Raw genomic sequence first — 11,836 nt, forward strand, 5'->3', positions numbered from 1 at the left:
AACATGCAGCTTTTGATCAGATTTTATTATTTGATCTCACTTTCATCTCTTTTTCTTTTTCAGGCGATGCGTTCAGGTGCAGCGGGATTTTCCTGAGACTCAGAGGTGAAAGGGCGTAGAGCAGAGGTCACATGATCACATGATCACATGATCACAGGAGCTTTTGTCATCTTTTCTAAATTCATCCACAGTTTTCACGGCTGCTGTAAAAACCTCTGACATATAATTTACATATAAATACTCTGTTTTCTTCTGAAGTGAAAATATAAAAACCCCAGAATGTAAATCACTGACTTCTCTTCCCTTCGTTTATGACGTGTAGAAAACAACAGCTTCAATAAAACACAAAAGAAGAAGAAGACGACTTTAACTTTAGGAAGAAAACAGGGATTCCTGTGTTTTAGGGGCGGAGCTTTGACCAAATGACTGACAGGAGGGGGCGGGGTTTATCCATCACAATATTCGAGCGCTATTTGTAGAAACAACTTTAAACTCGCTGATCAAAGATTTTCAGTGAAAAACAAGAATCTTAAAACAGATCATTAGAAACCACGGAGTCCTGGAATGACTGGAACGGCTCCCCCTTGTGGCACTTTGACATAAATGTACAGGACTGTATGTTAGATTGACGACATTTTCTCCGTTCACTATAACGGAAATTCATCACTGTGGAAAATTCCAATGTTATCGTCCTCTCTGATGATCGTCCTCACACTACGATGATCGTCCTCACACTACGATGATGGTCCTCGTTGACGATCGTCCTCACACTGCGATGATCGTCCTCACACTACGATGATCGTCCTCGTTGATGATCATCCTCACTACGATGATTGTCCTCACTACGATGATCGTCCTCACTACGATGATCGTCCTCACTACGATGATCGTCCTCATTGATGATCGTCCTCACACTACGATGAACGTCCTCACACTACGATCGTCCTCACACTACGATGATCGTCCTCACACTACGATGATCGTCCTCACACTACGATGATCGTCCTCACACTACGATGATCGTCCTCGTTGATGATCGTCCTCACTACGATGATCGTCCTCGTTGATGATCGTCCTCACTACGATGATCGTCCTCACACTACGATGATCATCCTCACTACGATGATCATCCTCACTACGATGATCGTCCTCACACTACGATGATCGTCCTCGTTGATGATCGTCCTCACTACGATGATCGTCCTCGTTGATGATCATCCTCGTTGATGATCGTCCTCACTACGATGATCGTCCTCACTACGATGATCGTCCTCACTACGATGATCGTCCTCACTACGATGATCGTCCTCGTTGATGATCGTCCTCACACTACGATGATCGTCCTCACACTACGATGATCGTCCTCACTACGATGATCGTCCTCATTGATGATCGTCCTCACACTACGATGATCGTCCTCACACTACGATGATCGTCCTCACACTACGATGATCGTCCTCACACTACGATGATCGTCCTCACACTACGATGATCGTCCTCACACTACGAGGATCGTCCTCACACTACGATGATCGTCCTCACTACGATGATCGTCCTCATTGATGATCGTCCTCACACTACGATGATCGTCCTCACTACGATGATCGTCCTCATTGATGATCGTCCTCACTACGATGATCGTCCTCACACTACGATGATCGTCCTCACACTACGATGATCGTCCTCACACTACGAGGATCGTCCTCACACTACGAGGATCGTCCTCACACTACGATGATCGTCCTCACACTACGATGATCGTCCTCGTTGATGATCGTCCTCACACTACGATGATCGTCCTTACACTACGATGATCGTCCTCACACTACGACGATCGTCCTCACTACGATGATCGTCCTCGTTGATGATCGTCCTCACACTACGATGATCGTCCTCGTTGATGATCGTCCTCGTTGATGATCGTCCTCATTACGATGATCGTCCATGAGTGATATCAGACTCGTGGGAAAATCTCTCCACGTTTTCTCTGTTTCACTTCCTGAGCTTGAGGATGGAAATACAGTATATGTATGTACATGTATATATACTGTATACATATATATGTGTATATATACACTGTTTATACACATATATTATACATGCATGTGTATGTATGTACATTAGCGTTGGGGTACAGCAGACATGGTTCAGTCCAACATGGCGTCCAGCTGATCGGCCAAGTCGTCAAACATGTTTCCGATGTCGTCCAGAATCGTTCCTGCAGATTTCACCGGGTTTGTTCGGCTGTTTGAAAAGACACAAAAACAACACAATAAATCTATCATCTTACAACATGTATAACTGTACTACCTTATGACAATATCAACAGTTAGCGAATGCTCACTGGTGACACCTGGTGTTAAAACCGTGCTACAACAGGAACAGCAGAGAAAACCTGACTCTAGCCTCTCAGATAAAGAGAAGTCACTGATACGAGAATCATCATCACAAAGTGATTGATCTGAGCTGAACTCACCTGTCAGCGCCGTCCTCCAGGATCAGTTCACGCTCCACAGCCTTCAGCGCGGCTTCCAGAGACGTGCTGGTCTGATCCAGTCTCTGCTGAACCACCTCAGCACCAAGACCTGGACCTGGACCTGGACCTGGACCTGCAACACACATCTGAGTCCTCACTGCTGTCAGGGACGGACTCTGAGGGGACCAAAGTGGACCTGGACCTGGAGCTGGAGCTGGATCTGGAGCCGGAGCTGGAGCCGGAGCCGGAGCTGGAGCTGGAGCTGGAGCTGGACCAGCAACGCACATCTGAGTCCTCACTGCTGTCAGGGACGGACTCTGAGGGGACCAAGGTGGAGCTGGAGCTGGAGCTGGAGCCAGAACTGGACCTGGAGCTGGACCTGAAGCTGGACCTGGACCTGGTCCATGTGCCAGAGAAGAGTGAGAAGCGAAGGCCACACTTTGAACCACACTGACGGTCACAGTTGGAGAGGACAGTCCAGCTGCTGAGGACAAGACCACAGGTAAGACACAGGTCAGGGTCCAGGTCCTGAACCAGAACTTTGATGATCTATGATCTCAGGATCCTGAATTCTTACCTTGAGCTGCCAGAAGACTGTGACGCACAGGTTTAGGGGCGATGGCTGGAGGTTTAGGGGACAGTGGAGGTTTGATGGTGGACGCTGACCCTGGACCAGGTTCACTGATCCTCACACTGACCTCCTCCTGGTTTCTGTCAGACCCTGGATCTCCTTCCTGCTCCTTGTCTTTAGGTTTGTGTCTCCTCTTCACTGTGTCAGACTCCTTCAGGTTAAACTCTGGGGTCTTAGCTGCTAGTTTGTCTGGAGGCTCCAGCACGGCCTCAGCCCTGGGGGGCTCCAGCACGGCCTCAGCCCTGGGGGGCCCCGGAGCTTTAGGTCTCTGTTTGATGGTCAGGTTTCCCTCCTCTGCAAAGGGAATGCACTCTGTGGAGCTGTTGTGAGGAGACGAGGATCCGTCCTGAGGCTCAGTGTGAACGCTCTCTCCGGGGTCAGAGGTCAGTGAGGGTGGGGGCAGCTCCTGGGGGCTGAGGTCTGGATCAGGCCCTGGATCTTCCAGGCTTCCTTCACTCCCTGCAGCTGCAGACAGCGTCGCGCTGCTGTCGCTCAGATCTCCACTGAAGCTGCTGCTCACTGAGCTCAGTCTCTTCGGGGGGGGTGGAGGGGGCCCCTTTTTCCTGGCCCTCACAGCAAACGACTGACTGCGTCCAACACTGCCGCTCTTTTCAGGACTCGACTGCAGTCGTGTCAGGTGGCTGCGACCTGGTTTACGCGTTAACGTGGCGTAGGACGGCAGAGTTCCCGATCGATCGTCGTCGTCTTCGTCGTCGTCATCGTCGCCGTCTGACAGAGCGTAACGACTCGTGCTCTGACTTCTCTTCTTTGGCGGCGTCAGGGATTTGCTGAAGACCTCAGACCTGAAGGCCTCAGACCTGAAGGCCTCAGACCTGAGGTCAGTGGATCCACAGTGAGAATGAAGGTAAGAGAAAGCCTTCAGTGCTGCAGAGCCGTGAGCTTTGGGTTTAGCTGCTAACGCTGGGTACTTGAACACAGTGGCTGTGCCCAGAGGAACCTGTTTGGGCAGCGGCCTCTGGTCCCAGCCCTCAGGGAGGTTCCTCTCTCTGACAGGACTGTGCTCCAGGTTCTCCAGGGACCAGCTGTGGGGGGGGACCGAGGCCGTGGGGGGGTCCTGAGAGCGACCCGAGCCTCGACAGCGAGTGTCGCTGCTCTCCTGGGACATGGCCGTCTGCAGCTCGGCGCTCAGCTCGCTGTCCTGGAAGGTCAACATCCTCGGGGTGAGAGGGGAGGAGCCTTCACCTGCTGAGTCTGCAGGTTCAATGGTGACCAGGTGGAGTCCAATGAGACCCTGACCTGAGTCTGACTGGAGGAGCGCCCTCTGGAGGTCACACAGCTTCTTCACTGCCAACATCAGCTTCTTCTGATGACCTGCACAGGAAAAAACAACCATCAGACCACAGAGTGAAGCACAGAGTGAAGCACAGAGTGAAGCACAGAGTGACCCACAGAGTGAAGCACAGAGTGAAGCACAGAGTGAAGCACAGAGTGACGCACAGAGTGAAGCACAGAGTGAATCACAGAGTGAAGCACAGAGTGAAGCACAGAGTGACCCACAGAGTGAAGCACAGAGTGAAGCACAGAGTGAATCACAGAGTGACCCACAGAGTGAACCACAGAGTGAACCACAGAGTGAAGCACAGAGTGACCCACAGAGTGACCCACAGAGTGAACCACAGAGTGAAGCACAGAGTGACCCACAGAGTGAAGCACAGAGTGACCCACAGAGTGAAGCACAGAGTGACCCACAGAGTGAAGCACAGAGTGAAGCACAGAGTGAAGCACAGAGTGAAGCACAGAGTGACCCACAGAGTGAAGCACAGAGTGACCCACAGAGTGAAGCACAGAGTGAAGCACAGAGTGAAGCACAGAGTGAAGCACAGAGTGACCCACAGAGTGAACCACAGAGTGAAGCACAGAGTGAAGCACAGAGTGACCCACAGAGTGAAGCACAGAGTGACCCACAGAGTGAAGCACAGAGTGAAGCACAGAGTGAAGCACAGAGTGACCCACAGAGTGAAGCACAGAGTGACCCACAGAGTGAAGCACAGAGTGAAGCAGAGTGACCCACAGAGTGAAGCACAGAGTGACCCACAGAGTGAAACACAGAGTGAAGCACAGAGTGACCCACAGAGTGAAGCACAGAGTGAATCACAGAGTGACCCACAGAGTGAAGCACAGAGTGAAGCACAGAGTGAAGCACAGAGTGACCCACAGAGTGAAGCACAGAGTGAAGCACAGAGTGACCCACAGAGTGAAGCACAGAGTGAATCACAGAGTGAAGCACAGAGTGAAGCACAGAGTGAAGCACAGAGTGACCCACAGAGTGAAGCACAGAGTGAAGCACAGAGTGACCCACAGAGTGAACCACAGAGTGAAGCACAGAGTGAAGCACAGAGTGACCCACAGAGTGAAGCACAGAGTGACCCACAGAGTGAAGCACAGAGTGACCCACAGAGTGACCCACAGAGTGAAGCACAGAGTGAAGCACAGAGTGAAGCACAGAGTGAAGCACAGAGTGACCCACAGAGTGAAGCACAGAGTGAAGCACAGAGTGACCCACAGAGTGAAGCACAGAGTGAAGCACAGAGTGACCCACAGAGTGAAACACAGAGTGAAACACAGAGTGAAGCACAGAGTGAAGCACAGAGTGAATCCCAGAGTGAAGCACAGAGTGAAGCACAGAGTGAAGCACAGAGTGAATCACAGAGTGACCCACAGAGTGAAGCACAGAGTGAAGCACAGAGTGAAGCACAGAGTGAAGCACAGAGTGAAGCACAGAGTGGTCCTCACCCAGCTTGGTGATGCCGATCTCCTGCAGGTCCTCCCACGTCAGGTCTTTGACGATGCTGATGGAGTCGTAGCCGTTGTCAGAGAGTTTCCTGTGGTACTGGAGGAGGCCGATGGCACTGAGCCACTCACTCAGGTCACACTGAGACACAGAAGACAACGTTAGCTCAGCTGCTGTTACTGTGTGAGTAGCTCTGTGTTCAACACTCTTACTGGGATGTATTCAGGCAGCCATTCTGGGATGTTCAGGTTGTTGATCTCCATGGAGATTTTCTTGCGGTGTCCTGGTTTGGTCACACCGATGGCAGTGAGGTCCTGTGTGGAATGATGATAATGATGATAATGATGATAATGATGATAATGATGATGATGATGATGATGATGATGATGATGATGATGATAATGATGATGATAATGATGATGATGATAATGATGATGATGATGATAATGATGAAACTGATGATGATAATGATGATGATGATAATAATGATGATAATGATGATGACGATAATGATGATGATGATAATGATGACGATGATGATGATAATGATGACGATGATGATAATAATGATGATAATGATGATGAATATGATGATGATGATAATGATAATGATAATAATGATGATAATGATGATGATGATGATGATAATAATGATGATAATGATGATGATGATGATAATGATGATGATAATGATGATGACGATGATAATGATGACGATGATAATGATGATAATGATGATGATGATGATAATAATGATGATAATGATAATGATGATGATAATGATGATGATGATAATAATGATGATGATAATAATGATGATAATGATAATGATGATGATGATAATGATGATGATAATGATGATGATGATAATAATGATGATGATAATAATGATGATAATGATGATGATAATGATGATAATGATGATGATAATAATGATGATAATAATGATGATAATGATGATGATAATGATGATGATGATGATAATGATGATAATGATGATAATGATGATGATAATGATGATGATGATGATGATGATGATGATGATGATAATGATAATAATGATGATGATGATGATAATGATAATTTCATAAACGTTGTGTTTCACCTCAGGCGTCATCCTGCTGATGGTCGGGACGTCATAGCCGGCGCTGACAAAGTTTCCTGTGTATTGTTCCAGCTGGAAGTCGCTGAGCCACTGAAAGATGGCGTCTGTGTCCTGAAGAAGACGAAGAGACAAAACATGGACGATAAGACAGAGACATTACATACAAATAAAGAACATGAGACACGAGACACAACGAGACACAACAAGACACAGTGAGACACAACAAGACACAGTGAGACACAACGAGACACAACGAGACACAGTGAGACACAGTGAGACACAACAAGACACAGTGAGACACACTGAGACACAGTGAGACACAACAAGACACAGTGAGAAACAGTGAGACACAACGAGACACAGTGAGACACAGTGAGACACGACGAGACACAGTGAGACACAACAAGACACAGTGAGACACAACAAGACACAGTGAGACACAACGAGACACAGTGAGACACAGTGAGACACACAAGACACAGTGAGACACGACGAGACACAGTGAGACACACTGAGACACAGTGAGATCCTCCTCATGACGTGATTGGACGGTGTGTGGGGACACTTACCTTTCCGTCCAACAGCTGCTGAGGACGGACAAACTGCTCCGCCTGTTTCCGTGGAGTCCCGCCTACAGTGACATCACACCAGGTCATATGACGTCAACAGCACATTTTTTATTATTGTTTCTTTATTTCCTGATGTTTATGAAAAAGAAAGAACCTGCAGGAGGATCAGGATGTCCACACTCAGCAGCAGGGGGCGCTGTCTGCAGCACAACAAACACACACTGTGACATCACTGATGACACACACACGTCACATACCGCAGCTTTAAATAATAACTACATAATCAGCGTGAATTACCCTGCTGTTGTCATGGTGACCGGCGTGCTGCTGGACGCCGTTAGCCGTGGCGTTGCTCTCGGTGCTCTGTCCACTGCCCGCGCTGCGAGTGCTGCCCACGCTGCCCACGCTGTTCCTGTCACCTGCTGCAGATACAGGAAACACTGTCACGGTCAGCTGTGGACGTGACGGACAGCTGTGGACGTGACGGACAGCTGTGGACGTGACGGACAGCTGATCACACTCTCTTACAAAGGGGCGGAGCTTTGAGTGACAGTGAAAGTTGCAGAGCATTGTTGTGACAGCGCTGAGGAAACCATGAGGCCACGTGAGTGTTAGCGTCGTGTTGGTGGCGTGTTAGCGTTGCATTGGCGGCGTGTTGACGGCACGTTGGTGGCATGTTGATGACGTGTTGATGGCGTGTTGACGGCGTGTTGACTGTGCGTTGGTGGCGTGTTGAAGATGTGTTTATGATGTGTTGACAGCGTGTTCATGGCGTGTTGTTGGCGCGTTGATGGCGTGTTGAAGGTACGTTGATGACGTGTTGACAGCGCGTTGACGGCGCGTTGGTGGCATGTTTAAGACGTGTTTATGATGTGTTGACATCGTGTTGACAGCGTGTTGATGGCGCGTTGATGGCGCGTTGATGGCGTGTTGATGGCGTGTTGACGGCGTGTTGACTGTGCGTTGGTGGCGTGTTGAAGATGTGTTTATGATGTGTTCACAGCGTGTTCATGGCGTGTTGTTGGCGCGTTGATGGCGTGTTGAAGGTACGTTGATGACGTGTTGACAGCGCGTTGACGGCGCGTTGGTGGCATGTTTAAGACGTGTTTATGATGTGTTGACATCGTGTTGACAGCGTGTTGATGGCGCGTTGATGGCGTGTTGATGGCGTGTTGACGGCGTGTTGACTGTGCGTTGGTGGCGTGTTGAAGATGTGTTTATGATGTGTTGACAGCGTGTTCATGGCGTGTTGTTGGCGCGTTGATGGCGTGTTGAAGGTACGTTGATGACGTGTTGACAGCGCGTTGACGGCGCGTTGGTGGCATGTTTAAGACGTGTTTATGATGTGTTGACATCGTGTTGACAGCGTGTTGATGGCGCGTTGATGGCGTGTTGATGGCGTGTTGACGGCGTGTTGACTGTGCGTTGGTGGCGTATTGAAGATTGTGTTTATGATGTGTTGACAGCGTGTTCATGGCGTGTTGTTGGCGCGTTGATGGCGTGTTGAAGGTACGTTGATGACGTGTTGACAGCGCGTTGACGGCGCGTTGGCGGTGCGTTGGTGGCATGTTTAAGACGTGTTTATGATGTGTTGACATCGTGTTGACAGCGTGTTGATGGCGCGTTGATGGCGTGTTGAAGGCGTGTTGACGGTAGGTTGATGACGTGTTGACGGCGTGTTGACGGCGCATTGATGGCGTGTTGATGGCGAGTTGATGGTGTGTTGCAGATGTGTTTATGGCGTGTTGACGGCGCATTGGCGGCGTGTTAATGACTTGTTGACGGCTTGTTGACAACGCGTTGACGGCGTGTTCACGGAGTTTTGGCGCATTGACGACTTGTTGACAACGCGTTGAAGGTGTGTTGACGGAGTGTTGTCGGCGCGTTGACGGCGCGTTGACGGCATGTTGACGGCGTGTTAACGCGTGTTGACGGCGCGTTGACGGCACGTTGACGGCGCGTTGGCAGCGCGTTGACGGCGCGTTGGCGGCGTGTTGGTCCTGATGCAGAGCGCTGAGCGAGGCAGAGGAAGCTGCGGTCGGTCTGACGACTCTTACCATGACACATGTCCCTGAGGACCCAGATGTCCTGGAAGGGACAAGCGGACACAGACAGGCGACTCGAGGACAAACCTATCAGACACAAACACTGAGTTCTGTCAGGGGGCGGGGCTGACTGACAGGGGGCGGGGCTTCTCCATGATTATTAACATTCCACCATGGTTCAGGTTTATGAAAATCTAAATGAATTTCTCTGAAACATGTTGTTGTTGTTCTGCACGTGTGAAGTGTGAAGACTTCCTGTTTCCACTGATGTGATGCGACAGTGATGGAACAACTGCTGAAACTTTAAATAAAAACATGCATTTTATTTTATAATAATAACTCATCTGATAAAGAGATAAAGAGATAGTTAACTCTCTGGTTAACTGGTTAAAACACTGATGAATGTTGCTGGTGAGCAGATAAACAATCACAGGATCCATGTGAAGTGACCTGCACTTCTGGAAGGTGCCACTAGGAGGCACAGTTTCACCATTAAAGACACAGTGAGCTTCTCTTCCTGTGTTTTTATCTTTAGTTTAAAGTTTAAAAAGTGAAAGATGACGTTTATTCACCTCCTTAAACACGGAGCATGAACAATACACGAGGTCTTTAAAGGGATAGTTCAGTTAGTCAGTGTGGACTGCACTGTGAGAGCGCCCCCTGCTGTGCTGTCACACACTGAGTCAGGAGTATATGTGTGTGTGTGTGTGTGTGTGTGTACCTGTGCAGGTAAAGAGGCCATTGGCCAGAGGCAGCGCTGCATGTGTGGGCGGAGCATACAGAGTGTAGGAGTCGTCGGTCTGAGGGGCGGAGCTGAGGCTGGAGGAGGGAGGGGCTCTGGACAGCAGCTGCTGGCGCTGGGCGGGCAGTGAGGCGTGTCGGGAGAGAGTGCCCCCTACAGGGTGAGAGGGGGAAGGGAGGGGGGGGGGGTTATCAAGCTGAAGGTTAGAGGTGAAGGTCAGTCATTACGAGGTTTGGATGGAGAGATGGAGCGAGGACGTGAGGGGGAGGAGTCAGCGTGGGATGGTCCTGAAGCAGGCGGGGTTAGTTTGTCAGAACTGTTACATCACTTCCTGTGCGACGACGTCAGGTGACGTCAGACTCTCGCTCCACGCGACTCACCGTTTCTTCTGCTGATGACCTCCACGATGGACGGAGGGAAGAAGCCCACGCGGTCCGTTCCTCTGGGACTGTCGTGGATGTGGCCTTTCCAACGTCCGTCCACATGCTGCTCCAACACCTGAGGAACCAAGACACGGGTCAGCGGACCAGGACCAACCAGGACCAACCAGAACCAACCAGGACCAACCAAGTTAAGTTAACCTTAAGCGTTAACGCCCTGTTTCTGCAGAATCAGCTGTGAGGGCGGGCTCACCGTGATGATGTCACCAGCCCGGATGTTGAGCGCAGTGGGATCGTGAAGGTTCCAGTAATCCTTCAGAGCACGGACCTGCAGGACCCCTGTGGCGTCTGTGGACCAGGAGACATGTGGACTGAGTGAGATGAGACTGAGATGAGACTGAGATTAGACTGAGATTAGACTGAGATGAAGTGGTTTGACAGTGAAAACAGCGACAGACTGGACCTCGGAGCAGCTGCTTGATGTCCTTGCTAGCGTGAGACGTAGTGAACTGGTTGACGATGTCCAGCGCCGTCTGGTTGTAGGTGTTTCGTATGTTGACGTCCACGCCGGCCTGAAAGACCACGGGAAAACATGGTTTAGTTTCTTCTTAAATGTCAAAATGTTCCTCTGGTTTTCTGCTCAGTGTTCTGTGATGAACTCACGTCCAGCAGCAGTCGAACCACCTCAGTTTTTCCGTACAGCGCTGCTTCGTGTAGAGCTGTGCCCGACTTTGTGCTTCTGTTGATGTCGATGCCGGCGTTCAGCAGCAGCCTGCGGTCACATGACACGGTCACATGACACGGTCACATGACACGGTCACATGACACGGTCACATGACACGGTCACATGACACGGTCACATGACACGGTCACAACGGTCACATGACACGGTCACATGACACGGTCACATGACACGGTCACATGACACGGTCACATGACATGTCTCACTGTATGATGTCTTTATGTCTTTATGTCTTTATGTCTCACCGTATGATGTCTTTATGTCCGTTGCGAGCAGCGAGGTGCAGCGGCGTGGTGAAGGCGGAGTCTGTTGTCTCCTTCCTCTCTCCCTCTAACAGCGCCACCACCATGTTACTGCTCAGCAACAGCTGGGTCACCTGACAGGAAGAGGAGGA

The 11,836-nt window shown here is 50.0% G+C and overlaps 1 protein-coding gene across 1 annotated transcript in view; it reads right to left on the reverse strand.

Moving 5' to 3' along the window:
• Positions 1 to 2,009: 2,009 nt before the first annotated feature.
• caskin2 (CASK interacting protein 2) overlaps positions 2,010 to 11,836 on the reverse strand; it is a 19,132-nt gene continuing 9,305 nt past the window's right edge. The window contains exons 6-19 of the mRNA XM_083896927.1: positions 11,688 to 11,818; positions 11,364 to 11,472; positions 11,164 to 11,272; positions 10,954 to 11,048; positions 10,701 to 10,818; positions 7,831 to 7,955; positions 7,688 to 7,733; positions 7,534 to 7,595; positions 6,965 to 7,075; positions 6,072 to 6,173; positions 5,862 to 6,000; positions 3,054 to 4,439; positions 2,477 to 2,960; positions 2,010 to 2,244 (exon numbers count right to left, since the gene is read on the reverse strand). Coding sequence (XP_083753053.1) covers positions 2,148 to 2,244; positions 2,477 to 2,960; positions 3,054 to 4,439; positions 5,862 to 6,000; positions 6,072 to 6,173; positions 6,965 to 7,075; positions 7,534 to 7,595; positions 7,688 to 7,733; positions 7,831 to 7,955; positions 10,701 to 10,818; positions 10,954 to 11,048; positions 11,164 to 11,272; positions 11,364 to 11,472; positions 11,688 to 11,818 — 3,114 coding nt within the window. The 3' untranslated portion in view covers positions 2,010 to 2,147. The remainder of the gene's footprint in view (positions 2,245 to 2,476; positions 2,961 to 3,053; positions 4,440 to 5,861; positions 6,001 to 6,071; positions 6,174 to 6,964; positions 7,076 to 7,533; positions 7,596 to 7,687; positions 7,734 to 7,830; positions 7,956 to 10,700; positions 10,819 to 10,953; positions 11,049 to 11,163; positions 11,273 to 11,363; positions 11,473 to 11,687; positions 11,819 to 11,836) is intronic.

Source organism: Microchirus variegatus (assembly GCF_963457635.1).
Source record: "Microchirus variegatus genome assembly, chromosome: 10".
Lineage (NCBI taxonomy): Eukaryota > Metazoa > Chordata > Actinopteri > Pleuronectiformes > Soleidae > Microchirus > Microchirus variegatus.